This window comes from Erithacus rubecula (genome assembly GCF_903797595.1).
Source record: "Erithacus rubecula genome assembly, chromosome: 2".
Classification (NCBI taxonomy): domain Eukaryota; kingdom Metazoa; phylum Chordata; class Aves; order Passeriformes; family Muscicapidae; genus Erithacus; species Erithacus rubecula.
This window is the reverse complement of record NC_136685.1, coordinates 105,929,719-105,943,399: the sequence shown is the minus strand read 5'-3', so window position 1 is coordinate 105,943,399 and position 13,681 is coordinate 105,929,719. Positions and strand designations below refer to the sequence as shown.

Here is a 13,681-nt window from a genome sequence, read left to right as displayed (position 1 = left end):
ATTTCAGCATATTGTCTTTCCTCATGCACAGGACTGCATTTGTAAGATACTGTATTATCTATAAAGTGTTTTATATCACGTACACAGCTATAAATAATGATCAATTCAGGCACAACCTGAGAACATTTGAGTGTTGTTTGTATTAATAATGTGTAAAAATATTCCAGCTGATGTCACAGGCAGTGACACAAGGCATAGACAAAGATCAAAATGCCCTTTTTTTTCCCAGAATATACCTAAAGCTTGAAGTAATTATTCCTTCATCAATGCTCTGAGCTAAGCAGCCACCCAGAGCAAGCATTCCTAAATTAGTTTCAGACTCACTTTTTTATACCTGAATAAAAGGCATATTCAAAACCAGATCTAGTGAAGAAGTACCTCCTGTTTGGAAAGACATCTCACTAATTAACTTTGTTTCATTAGTAGCATCTGTACTATACTTGTGACAGCCTCCTTTTAAAACCTCATACAAAGACCTGGGTTGTAACAAGTTGTAACAGATACTGGAAGAGGTGAACATGACAAAAATCCAGGTCACAACTTACAGTCATTTCTCCACCAAAACATTCAGAAGCGAGCTGGGCAGAATCAAAGGGTTTCACTTCAGCATCATTGAACAGGTACCTGCAAGGCAGGAAGAAGCTTTCAAACAACTGCTGCTCTTCCCTAGGGGCAAATAAAGCCTATGAGCACTTCCAATGATTCCTCAGATTGAAATATCCCTTTTTCATTTCTTATGTCTTGTTTAGATCCCAGCAAATGAAAATCTGGTCCCAAAGTGACTTCCTTCTAATAACATCCAACAAGGAGGTGCTGCTGAGGATCCCCACTGGAGCAGGGGTTTGGGCATGGGCTGGTCCTGTTTCAGAAATGCTCTGGTTATTCTAGAGAACAGGAATAGAGGAAACCTTGCCTCCTATTCCAGGGCTCCACTGAGAACTGGAGATACTACATCCAAAAACAGCAGGCAGTGTGTTCCCTGCTTTCTTATTTCTCCCTCCTCCTTTCCATGCCCACATTCCTTTCCTTTCCCAAATTCTTCATTCAGAAATGTAGCTGGAATCTCATCCAAGGTAGCAAACAGAATTCAGGAAGGACAATCTAGGAAATCTTTTGTACTGGAATAATGAAAATCCAGTCCCACTAGGAAGTAATCCTTGGCACAGCATGCCCTGTCACCCCTGTGTCCGAGGGACCACACGACTCTCCTGGCTACTGACCCATAGCCAATAAACTAATATCCTTACAACTATCAAATTCCAACATCCTGTGCTTTCCAGAGAACCTACAAGATGTGACTACATCTAACAGAGCTTTAGTTATTAAACACATGGAAACATAAAGGCATAGCTCACCACTTGTTGTTTTTGTAAGCGTGAGGATTGACAATGTCCCTGATAAAACTGTAGTAATGCCCCCCATCTGCTGTTCCTGTGTGAACTGTCACACCAATCAGGTCATACTCATAACTCTCAGTTTCCTTCAGATATCCACCATCTTCCTTAAAACCTGGAAGAATTCAATATCATATTTAATCAGTCATTTCCTAAACTCTCAAAATTCAACATTAGCAACAATCTGTATTCAACTATTTGCAATTCCTCTCATACTTTACCAACAAATACAAGGTAATTCAAATTAAACAGTATTTGAAAGCAAAACTGGCCATTTTTCTTCTGTGAAATACAGTATGACTTTGGGAATATAGATTGATTAAAGTTATGTTTGATTTTATTTGCTTCTGTTCTGTATACAGGAAGTGAACACACAGATAAACACACAGTGCACAAACAGCCAGAGCACCAAAGTTTGCTGAATCCATTTTATGAGCAAACCTTCTTTCCTGTCGTTTTTTCCCATGAGGAAATCTTCAGTGTAGGGTGTCATATCCAAACGTAAAGGGAATGAAAAATGGGTGTTGACTTTCTCCTTCATCATGGTCACCATATTAAATGTGTATCTCATGGTGTTGAAGCTTAAGATACGAGGTAGTTTCTTAAAACATGCCCTGAAGGATCACAGACAAACATGATTTACAAAAGCTTAGCAGGGTGAATTGTATTTTCCCAGAGATTTGAAACATTTATTTCAAGTGTAACACTGGAGATCTGTTGCTAAGACATAAATATAAAATTCAGCTCTTATAGTGCCCCAGAGCAGGGCAGTCTGACTGGCAGCAGGAAGGTCAAATTTAGCCCATTAAACAATTCTATTTAGGCTGTCACTGTACCTTGGAAGAAATAGCAAATTTACTCATATGGCAGAAACCAGTTTTCTAAAATAGCATCATAAAATAAGCCATGAATGAATTCAACAATTCAAATCCCTTCACTGCAGGGAGTTCTCATCTTCTAAAGATAAATTTCAAGGCAGGACATCTCCTGCATTAAATCTCATTAAATTCAGAATAATGATTTTCAAGTTAGTTACTTTCTCACCCATGTCATTTAAAACAAGGTTTTCCAACTCTAACAAAGAAATTTCTTAGCTGCAATACCAAGGCAAAATAAAATTTTAATTTACTTTCTCTTTAAAAGCAGACTTTGCAAATATAGCAATATTTTTAAAGCTACAAATTTTAGTTAAGAAATGCAGGGTGACATGAAATCCAAGCAATTATCCTGCATAATAAGTAACCAACCAACCTCTGAAAGCATTTAGTATTTTGAACCCAGGACTAATGTTTTAAAAGGTTCTAATTTCTAGGGTTTTTTAAATTAAAAAGGTCATGAAAATTTACTAAAAAGGAACATTAAGAATGTTTATTTCTTCTTAGCCACACCTTTTCTCAGCCCGCACTTTCTTCCCACAGTGAGAACACGTGTACATGTTGTCACCTTCCAAGGTGTCTTTAATAGTTACTTCATCAAGAGATTCCTACATGGAGCAAACAAAAAAAGGAGTTTCCATTTATCTTGGATATTTATATCTTGTGCTTGTATGGCCTGCTTTTCCAAATCCCTCCCTTTTCAATCTTACTTTGAATTTAATTAACATTTCCATAAGTTATGAAAATAAACCCCAAAATTTTTCACAGAAGAGCACACACCTGAACTACAAGGAGAGTCTGACAGGAAAACCAGCTCCTAACCTACACACTGAATTAAGAAATAAACTCATAAAAAATGGTACTCAATATTCAAAGATGTCTCAAAGAATTCAAATTTCAAGTGTGGAGACTAATGGTTGTTTAAATAAGGTTGAAAACATAGAATTGTGCTTGTGTAAACTTGAAATTAACTTAATAAGCAGCAGTACTTGTAAAAGTTAAATCTTCTGGCATTTACAGTTCTCATATAAAATGGCCATAGCATGTTTAAAACAAGTAAATAGTGATTATTGATTGTAAAATAATAGTCAATGACTACTGTCAGCTCCAGCTGATGGCACACAGCAATTACCTCATACTATCAACCTCCAACCACCCCAAAACTGGAGTGCAGACAAAAAGCACTGACACCTTCAAGTGTGTGGCAGTAATTTATGTCCTTTGAGATCTGAGATTCATCTCAGCCTGGCATTACTTACATAAATATTCTTCATATCTGCCACCTGGCACCTCACTGTGTAGAACTCCTCAGCTGTCTGACTCACATGCTCACAGTCCTGGACAAATGCAAAAGAAAAGCAATGAAATCACTTTATTTGGGAAGTTAGAAAAAAAATTATTTTTAAAAGATCAGGCTAGAAATGGAACACTTACCAAAGAAACAACATTGTTTGTGATAACACCTCCAAACAAACTTTTCACTGTGTTTTTCTGTGAATGAATGAATAAATTCTGTCAAGGAAATTGGAGCAAATCTGTAACTTTTCAAGCTCCCTTCTGCTCCCTCTTAATAACTCACCAGTTCTGGAGACATTTCCTCTATTTTTGTTATGAGGTCAGTGAAGAATTCAGTCATGTCTTTCTGCTCTCCAGTGTTCAAGGGCTGCTTATCCATGGTGTAGGTTTTACAGAAAGGCCTTGGGTTGTAGGCCTTACATTCACTTTCCTTTGGATAAAAGAAATCAGACAAAACCAAATCAACCCAAATCCTTTCATTTTCAAGTTATACAGATGTACCACACACACATATAGGAAAATACATGTTTTAAAAAAAAGACACCTTTTACATACAATATGCTTATTATGTAGAAGAGTTTCTTAAATTTTCTGCTGAAATGCAAAGCAGTTTTCAACTAATTGATAACCATTATCATGATACCAGTGAGTAAAGTACCATTAGTAAAAATGTATTAAAACAGTTAGTAAACACTCTATAAAATGAATAATTAAAATAAATATCTTGGCTGAGGATGTGACACATGCAGTTTCTGCAGATCTGTCCAAACACAAAATAAAATATGAGAACATCAGCTTGTATTTATGTATTTCTGGACATTGCTGACTTAAATCTTGCTAAGTGCTCAATTCTCATTCAGACTCCACCATGTTTTCATCTAGTTTTTAACAGGATGTGTTTAGCCAGAGAAAAAAATGTGCAGTAGAAAGCAATTCTTTAGAAATATCTCCCCATTCCACTGCCTTGCACACTGGAAATGCAAAACTTCTTTACTCTGCTCTCTTTTAAGGATGTATAGCAGGACAGCACCTCCTGTAAATACTGCCTGTTTTAAGATAAATAGAATCATTCTTCAAGATTTAAATCATGGTAAGTCATGGTATGACTTTGTTCCTATATTATTTTCTGCTTATGTGAACACATAATTTAATAATTTCTATGATTCATGGGAACATTAAAAGTTGAGATTCTTTTCCCCATTTGTCTCCAAAGTGGTTGTGAATTTCTTACACAAAACCAGTGTCAAGACACTCAACTCTCTTCAGGGTTTTTCATTATTTCAGAATTGCTTCAGTGCTTTAACAGCAGTGAACACTGAGAACTGCTTTCATTTTGTTTGGTCCTGGAATCTCAAAATTTTGCTGTATTCTAATGGATTAATTATTAAATATTGGAGCAAGGAAAATGCAATGAATAAAAAGAATGTATTTTATTTTATCACCAGGGAAACTCCATCTCCTCACCACCTCTGTAATTCATTGACTCACCTGAACTATGTACAAAGAATCTCTAAAATCTTTCACACCTACCATCAGGTATGTAAACATCTTTTGGAGTTCCAGTAGAGTGGTCTTGTGTTTCATATCTTCTGAATACTAACAGAAATTAAGAAAAGACAACTTGATCTTTTTGTTATTACAATCCAAAAACATACATTAAAAAGATGAAACATTCAAATAAAAATCCAATTGATTCATTACAGACCATTAGAAAAATGATTGTGCATATAAACACACAGTGTTCACATTTAGAATTTTTATACTTATTTTACACTTTTTTGGGCATGTCAACATCAAATGTGACAATAAAACAACCCTATTTTCAAAAATACTTATTGCAGGTAGGAGCTTTTGGGAAAGTATTACCAAGTGTTAATGAGCAGACCAGTAGCTTCTCTTATTTAGTTTTTTATGTACATTTATAAATGGCAAGTCCAGAAGCTACATGACAAGTACCAGCATTGAACAATTACAGAAAATGATAAGGTCAATGCCAATTAGGGTGCTTCACACATTTTATCAGTCCTGGTGATGTCAGAGACCAAAATGATACTTTCTCTCTTACAATGAAGAGATAAAAGTGGTAATATTGCATTTCTGGAGTGAACTAATGTATGATAATTTACAGGACCTGCTGTACTTCTGGTAGCATGAGATAAGTGCTCTGGGACTTTATAAACATTCATAAAAAAAAAATTTGTTAACAAAATGACAAATTATCAGTTAAGAAACAAAAGACAATTCACATAATTGAAAGCAACAGAAATATAACTTTTAGAGCATTTTATTTCAGTGCCACCTTAAGAACCTACCACATGAAATATTTAAGAAAAATATCTCTTCACTTCAAAAAATCCCATAGACAAAAAGCAGACCAAATGCTGAAGAAGTATTCTTTATCTAGATATATGACTTAGAAGTAAATCTGTACTTTTTCAGTATTTGCACTGATTCTGAATGTAAATTTCTACCCAAGCCCCACACTCACCTTTGCAGTGAAAATTGCTTGTCTGGCCTCTGGGATCATGTAGAGCTGCTGAATAGTGGAGGCCAAGTAACACGTGGCTCCAAGGTTGGTCAAACCCACAAACCTGCACTCAGCACGAACATCATCGTGGGGCCAATAATCCCATTTGTAAGGTGCATGGGAAGCTGGGAAAAGCAGCAATCACACAGGCAGGAAAACAGTAAATTCAGAGTGCAATTTGCAAAAATAGAAACACAATGAAAAGCTTGATGTTCACACTAATAAAATGACACTTGGTTATGCACTGTACATTTATAGGCACGAGCCAGACTGTGCCTGATCTTTAGGAAAATGGATTGTATATTCCTCAGGAAAGCCTTCAAAATTTTTGGATGGAGCAGCAACTTTCCTGTCACACCACTTTGGGCTGCATGGGTCTAATGTGAATCAGACTGAAAAAGACATTTTCTTTTCCTCTAAGCTTTCTACTCCTGTGCATTTCATACCAGATGCAGAGATGGATTTCTTACACAGGGAGGCACCAGACAAGTTTGGCAGGGCTGAGTGACTCTTTTAAGAGCCTTGTTCTGATATGTCTGCCAAGAAATCAGAAGAATGGCAAAGTTCTTCTCATCTGCCAGTCAGGAAGATGGTAACCAGTTTAGACAATCTTTCTTAGTATGCAAGAAGTTGGACACAAACCCCTGCAATGCATCCAAGCTCTGCTATTTATCCCCAAAACTCTCATTCTTTGAAAACAAAGTGTGTCCCACAAGTAATTCAGTACCTCTGCTGAAATATATATCTTCAGGTAAAGAGGGGGAAAAAACTTCCCAAATACTCTGGATTTATTTTATAATCCATAAAAGCTATGTTGAGTTCAAGATTTAAACTTTAAATCCTTAATTATTTTGTCACAGATCAAAGTTTCATTAAGGTTTCTTCTCAATCCACACTATCAGACAGAAATTCAGGAAATTATTTGGCATCCTCACATCTTCAGAGACCAGACCCACAAGATGTTCTGTTGCACAACAAATAATAGTTATAATCTTCATTTTGGCATTGGCACCAAAACAACCACTAGCCCTGAAGCTCTAAGAAGGGAAGAAAAGAGGCTTAATTCTCCTGTTCCAACAAATCTCAGTGGTGTGACCTCGGGTTACCTGGCTGGTCAGACAGTTGAAACAAAGCTCCCCTGCACTTTCACCTCCTAAAGAAGGTCATTAGCATGGCAGAGTAATACAAAATTCCCTCCCTTAACTGCAATCCCTAAATTACAGCATCCTAATTCTCCCTTTCTGAAGTAAGGACTCCACATCTCTCACTGCTTAGAGCTCATCAAGCTCTAATTGCAGAGCAATCACTGACTTCTCTGTACTTCACAGAGCAGCTGGGAGGATCTTCCACCTCCTTCCATCTGACAAAGAGCACTCAGGAATTTGACAAGGACTTTCTCAGGACGACCCTGTGTTCCCCACCCTGGGATTTTTTTAAGTGACTGACTTCATTTGTGTAATAAATTTTTTCCTTCTTGCATATGGATTTTCAGTAGAAAGGCAAATTTGAAGCTGGTTGATGTCTATCTTCTTTATTCCTTACTGTTGTTATAGAAACCAGCTTTTTCTCAGGAAGAGATGGGGAAACTTGAAATCAAACTTGCAATGTTCACATTCTATTTTAAGCAAACTAAAGCTGAATTTTTTCCTCTCAGAATGATCATGCATTTCTTTATATTCCACCTTCTGATGATGCTCCATCCATAACACCAGACATGATCTTAAACTTGCTGCAAAGTACCTACTCTTTGAACTGAAGGGGTTTATCAGTCTTTAAAGAAGCAAAACTCCAAAACACTGCAGGGAATGTCAAGAACAACTGAAGATACCTAAATCCACTCATTAAGATCAACCTGAATTAATTGTGAGTCCGTTAAGAAAACACATTAAAAGCAAAGACAGGATGGAAATTCCTAATATTTCCCTTAATGTTTTTCCTAAGAAAGATGGAGGGATAGGCTGAAGACTAAGAATTTTGAAGACTAGTAAGATTACAGTGATAACAAAGTGGCAAAGCCCAGTTTCAATAATCTTTGGATCAAGGAATAACAAGCCCTTAAACAAATAAGGTATCACAAGTCCTGTGCTGGGTGCACATCACAGAGACAGCAGCACTGAGCCTGTTGTAATAAAATTAACATTCATGCAAGTGAGAAATACTGGATATGAAGCAGGAGCACAGAGCAGATGGCTCTGGAGAATTTGGGATGGAACAAACAATCCAGAGAAGAGTTTTTGGAAGAACTGTGGTAAATGTTACAGAAAACTTAAACACCAAGGAATTGCTGAGATTTGGAGTGAGGAAAACACTGATTCTAAAAAAATTAATGATTGCACCTGGAGAGATGGAGACAACCTCATAGCAAACATAAATATCCAATATTTTCATAAAATATATTCTTCATAATATTTCTTCTGAGCACAGGAGACCTTGGAAGGCCCCAGGCATATGAGAATAGAACACAAAGCATTATTATGATCAGATTTCTCTTTTGCTTGCTGAATTGTAAAGCACTAAAATCAATTCCACAGATTATAATAAATTACAGAACCTCAGGTTAGAGAAATTTAAACTGGGTGTGTGAAAGGAAATCTAGCAAGCTAAAAATGCATAATGAGGATTTGCAAATCAAAGATAAAATATTAACTAACTTGAAACTTTGGTGATTTCCATATTATACACAGGAACTGTGGTTCCAAAAGGCAGGAAGCATGGAAGCCAAGAGGCCCAGCAAAACTGCTTTATGCAGATATCTGGGTAGACTGAAGTGATACCAGAGTTTCTGAAAACATGACAGGGCTGTTCATAACTCCAGCACCTCCATGTGGTTCTATACTTTGGTTTATGTATAAATATTCCATGGCTCATGTTAGAAAGGCAAAAGGGAAATCAAAATCCAGCACAAGAGGATGAAACACATAAAATCCAATAGTACCTGTGTGTACATCTCATTTTACAGGACCACACACTCTAAATAACCCATATTTAACAACAGGTGACATGCAAATTATTATGGGATTGGATTTGGCAGCTGAGCAGAAGATGCCATCACTTGTGTGACACTACTCCAGGTGATGGGGGATGAATAGCAGAGCCATAAAGTGGGATTCCCAGGGCAGTGTCAGTGGCCATGAAACACTCCAAAGCTGCCTGTGCCTGAGGTTCTTACACTGCATGTGCTGTGCCATGACCCAGTTGTGGAGCAGCCTGTAGTTTTCCACAGAGCCTTTCACCATTTCCACCAGCAAGTCGTAAGCAGCAGCCCTGGAGGAGTGGGATTTGCACTTTGGCTGTTGTCTGTCCTTCAGGCTGGGCAGCAAGAACAGGAGATTGAAGATGTCCCTCAGAAACTCCTGGAAAACAGTTAAATTGGCACATTTAGCAGCTTTGATGTATTCTTAAAGGATAAATCATATATTAACAATTTTTTAGAAGCTTCTGCTTCTAAAATAAATTTCAACAATTTATACTGCATAAAGTGCACTGTAACCATATTACAGCCTAAAGAGGAACATGTCAATTGGAAAAGAATAATAAAATATCATTGGTTTTATGACAGATAACTTGACAAACAGACATGGATTTTCAGTAACTTTTAAGACTAGTTTCTCAAGCTTTTCTAAAGCTTTCAATACATCCAAGCTACAGAAATCTGACCTTTGCATACCTCTACTTTAATTTCAACATCCTCCTCCACACTGCACTTTGTGAACTGAATTCTTAATCTAATTTAATCTGCAAGCTCTCCATAAGTAAAATACACTTATCCAGTAGAACAGCAGAGTCAGTCTTTTAAAATGCTGCCACCAACGTCACATTTGGACAATCAAATCCTCTTCAGGACCATTTTATGGTAACAGAATAAATAATGATCATTAGACATCATTAGACACCAGGACTGATTCAGCTGAAAAAGCCCAATAAAAAGTTCTGTAGGGTCCATATAAAAAAACATCAGTCTAAATCAGTTTTACAAAGTGTTTGGGTTTTTTTTTAAGACAATGAAGTTCTCAAAGATAAAATAAAGGTTTTTAGCAATTTCCCCTGCCTCACCATTTTCCCACCTTGCAAGCACAGGTGGAATGTGATAATCTTGTAACAGGTCTCTGCCTCTGCACAAGCCTAGAACTTAAATGTTACTTTTAGACCACACTGCCCATCTGGTCAAAATCACTTGTTGCTAACGACTTAAACCAGTTACTGCTGATTAAGAGTAAAAATATTTCAAGATAATAAAATTAAAATATATAAAATTTCAGGGATGGAAGAATTCTATCCTGGAATTACACAGAAAGGGAAAGAACTGTATGTGCTCCTTGTTAATGAAGGAATTTGTGTGGGTTTATCCATCATCCTAAGGCTAGAAACATGACATACTTTCATACACAGAGCCCTGCAATCACAGTGTGGTAAAAAAGAACTATTTTTCTCTCTCTGGCCTTGCAGAGCCCTTCTCACCTGGCCTTCCCGAGAGAATTTGAAGGGTGGTTTGTGCTTGATAACGCTCGTTGCAAGGCGAAGCAGCCCCGTGAGCCCATCATCCTCTATGTTCCCATCCTGATGGTCAAGGATTTCTCTGCTGGATATGCACATACAGGGAGAGAAGGGATGTCACAGCACTGCCCCACCAGCAATAAACAATGCAAATTGCAGGTGAAATTCCCAAGGGCAAAGCTCACCTCCGAATGCAGTCAGCAAGGTGTCTCGCCAGGGCATCTAAATCCAGCAGGGTTGTCTGATTCAAAAGAAAGAAAATGGAATACAAATGGAAAGAATTATGGATTTCTTTTGGAGGAAACTTTATTACTGCACACAGAAAAACACAGATAATTAAAACTCATTTTCAAGCATGCTCTAAGGTAAGTTTTCTAACTTATGCTAAGTGGTTGTTAACTGAATTTAACTCTTTCAGCTTTAATCAAATACTTGATTAGCTTCTCCTTGGAACACAGTGGAATTATCAACAGTGAATCTCACAGCTAATTACAGTATTCCCATGTCTGTGACCTTCAACTAAGTTCACCTTCTTTGTGTGTTACAGCAACCCCCAACACTCCAGAGTCACTACCTGAAGCTTGCAAGAGTTACTAAATACACATCAAAGCAAACTGGGAAATGGAAAACATCCAAGAGCTGCTCACAGCAGCCCATCAGATCTTAAGGAAAAATGTCTGGATACACAAATTAAAAGCAATAAACACTGGTATGAATGCAAGGTAAACCTACCTGACTTGCATCTTTGACATGAATGTTATCAATCAGTTTGCACAGCAGCCAAAAATACTCCTTACAACCAGGTCGCAGCACAGTTTCCTCTTCATAATCCTCTATCTGTGGAAAGAAATTGCTTTTGTTCTGAAGTACAAAACAAAATCACTGTATTAAAAACACACAGTGAAGCCAGTAACTGTGTTACAAGAGTATTGTTTTCTTCAAGCCTCTAAGGTAAATATAATAACAATGTATTTTACAATTGTAACAGTGTGCAGTCTACTTTTCTTCTGCAATATTTATTAATTTTCTTGAAAAACTGTCAGGATGATCTCCCTGACCTGTAAAAGATTTGTAGAACAGCATGGAGTTCATCCCACCCACTGCAAATCACAAAATCCTCAGGATCAGACTGGACAAAATATGAGAAATTTGGGCTCATTTCAATTAGTTAATACATCTCTAATTTTAAACTCTCCTGAAAAAGAGGTAAATATTGCAACATCTTCTGTAGCTTGTCTGAATTTAACTCTTTATTACAAAATCTGTGTATGTGGACATGGAAATTTAAGAACAAGGGCATTTCCCAGAATCTGTTCTGCATTTCTCCAGGCACAGCCAAGCTGTAAATGACTGCAGTGTCACAGTTTAACCACTTTTGGAAAGTTTCTTGAAACATCTAAACCTGAAGCCTTCATACATCTGTTTATCTGAAATTTTAATTTATATTTTTAAAAGTATATTTAAATTTATCTTTGAGAAAGTCTTATCAGTTCTTAAATTCTTACCCTAATTGGTTTCAGAGCTTGAGCATCAGGGAGAAATTTTAACAAGGTTGATGCAGCCAGCAGCAGAAAGGAGCGATTGATGGAGTCTCCCCCATCCAGGCCAGAGAGGGATAATTTGTACAAACCATTGCAAGACTCATGGCGAACTGCAGTCTGGGAAAAATGAATAAATTTACATGATTACACACATTGTTTGGAAGATTTTTTTTCTTTTCTATTTGTTTTATACATAAATATATGTATACACAAATATATATTTGTTTATACATAAATTCTTATAATATTGATAAGGTTATCAGGGTTGTATGTGTCTTTATATTACATGAAATGTGTATTTAAACTGCTTACAGAAAAATGTAAAATATACTATTCTCATTAAAAAGATGATTTGTCTGTGCCCTGTGTCTCAAGTTATGTATTTTCTAAGGGAATGATTACAGTGACTAGAATAAAACATATCACATCTGGCAAATCAAGGAATCCTATGTGGATCCTGAATTTACCCTTACTCATTCATAACTACTAATTAATTTAATTTCACTAGAAGAATTATTTTCTTCTTTTGTTAAGAAAAATATCCACAGTCTAATCAAGCTTTGGAAGTTAGCACTCTCTCATTCCCAGGGATTTTAAATGGAGCCAGCCTGCAAGCTTTTTCTGAGTTTGAGTAATAAAACAACAGATAAAAATTATCACATCATATCCACCTTGCACATTTAAGCAATCACCAGTAAATACAAAAAAACTCTACTGTGAATGTAACTGATACAATTTTAAAATCTTTATTAGAAGAGAAAAAATTACTTAAAGCTAGACAAGGTTTTGGTCATGACAGATTCATGTATCAATTCTCATTTTGTGTTCTAAGTAGAGCAAAATAAATAGTAAAAAAAGAATCTAGTAATATAAAAAACATAATGAGGGAAGTACATTTAAGCTAATTCAAGCCAGGTGGTATTTAACAAATTACAATGAAAAAATGAATGTCTTCAAACAGAAGCCAAGGAGAAAGTGGGAGTTTATAACCTGGTTTGCCTCTGACCACAGATGTGTCACCTTCCAGTGATCACTTCTTATACAGCACTGCAAGTAACTGAAGCAGATCTTGCCACTTTTAGCAGGAAAACACAAGTCTTGAATTTAATGGCAACCCACAGTTAATGACACTAATTAGGAATTTAACAGCCTGCCCATTACCATACCTCTGGAATAAGCAGGGTGAGTTTCTTGAGCCAGTCTTGCAAATGGTCACTGTCAGCCAGACTGGATTTCACCAAGGAGCAGCAGTGAGCCCAGCTCACCAAGAGCCACATGGAATAGTGAGTGACTGCAAGAGAGAAGCCCCACTGTAAGCAGCAGCAAAGGCTGAGGAGAAGGCTTGCACAGGCCAGAATGACATTCCAGTCACACTAACAGGCAAACCTAAATTTTTATTGGCAATTAGAACACAAAAAACCTCAGTTTTACCAATATGCTGATTAAATACTGACCACTGTACTAATGATGACCATCCAATTACATTAAATATTACCAGTGATGAGCACAGTCCTTTCCTAAATTTTGAATCACACCTTCACACCTATTTCCCAT

At 36.8% G+C, this 13,681-nt stretch overlaps 1 protein-coding gene across 14 annotated transcripts in view; it reads right to left on the bottom strand.

Annotated features, from left to right (window-relative positions):
• USP34 (ubiquitin specific peptidase 34) overlaps positions 1–13,681 on the bottom strand; it is a 435,968-nt gene that overhangs the window by 351,017 nt on the left and 71,270 nt on the right. For all 14 annotated transcript variants that reach the window (XR_013773268.1, XR_013773269.1, XM_079297810.1 and 11 more), the window contains 15 exons: positions 13,294–13,418; positions 12,092–12,244; positions 11,319–11,423; positions 10,772–10,827; positions 10,551–10,671; positions 9,262–9,445; positions 6,054–6,217; positions 5,096–5,161; positions 3,849–3,995; positions 3,704–3,760; positions 3,529–3,606; positions 2,783–2,877; positions 1,836–2,008; positions 1,356–1,509; positions 546–624 (listed from right to left, as the gene is read on the bottom strand). Coding sequence is in view for 12 of the 14 variants with exons in the window: in XM_079297810.1 (XP_079153936.1) it covers positions 546–624; positions 1,356–1,509; positions 1,836–2,008; positions 2,783–2,877; positions 3,529–3,606; positions 3,704–3,760; positions 3,849–3,995; positions 5,096–5,161; positions 6,054–6,217; positions 9,262–9,445; positions 10,551–10,671; positions 10,772–10,827; positions 11,319–11,423; positions 12,092–12,244; positions 13,294–13,418 (1,757 nt within the window). In the remaining 2 variants the exon portion in view is untranslated. The remainder of the gene's footprint in view (positions 1–545; positions 625–1,355; positions 1,510–1,835; positions 2,009–2,782; positions 2,878–3,528; positions 3,607–3,703; positions 3,761–3,848; positions 3,996–5,095; positions 5,162–6,053; positions 6,218–9,261; positions 9,446–10,550; positions 10,672–10,771; positions 10,828–11,318; positions 11,424–12,091; positions 12,245–13,293; positions 13,419–13,681) is intronic.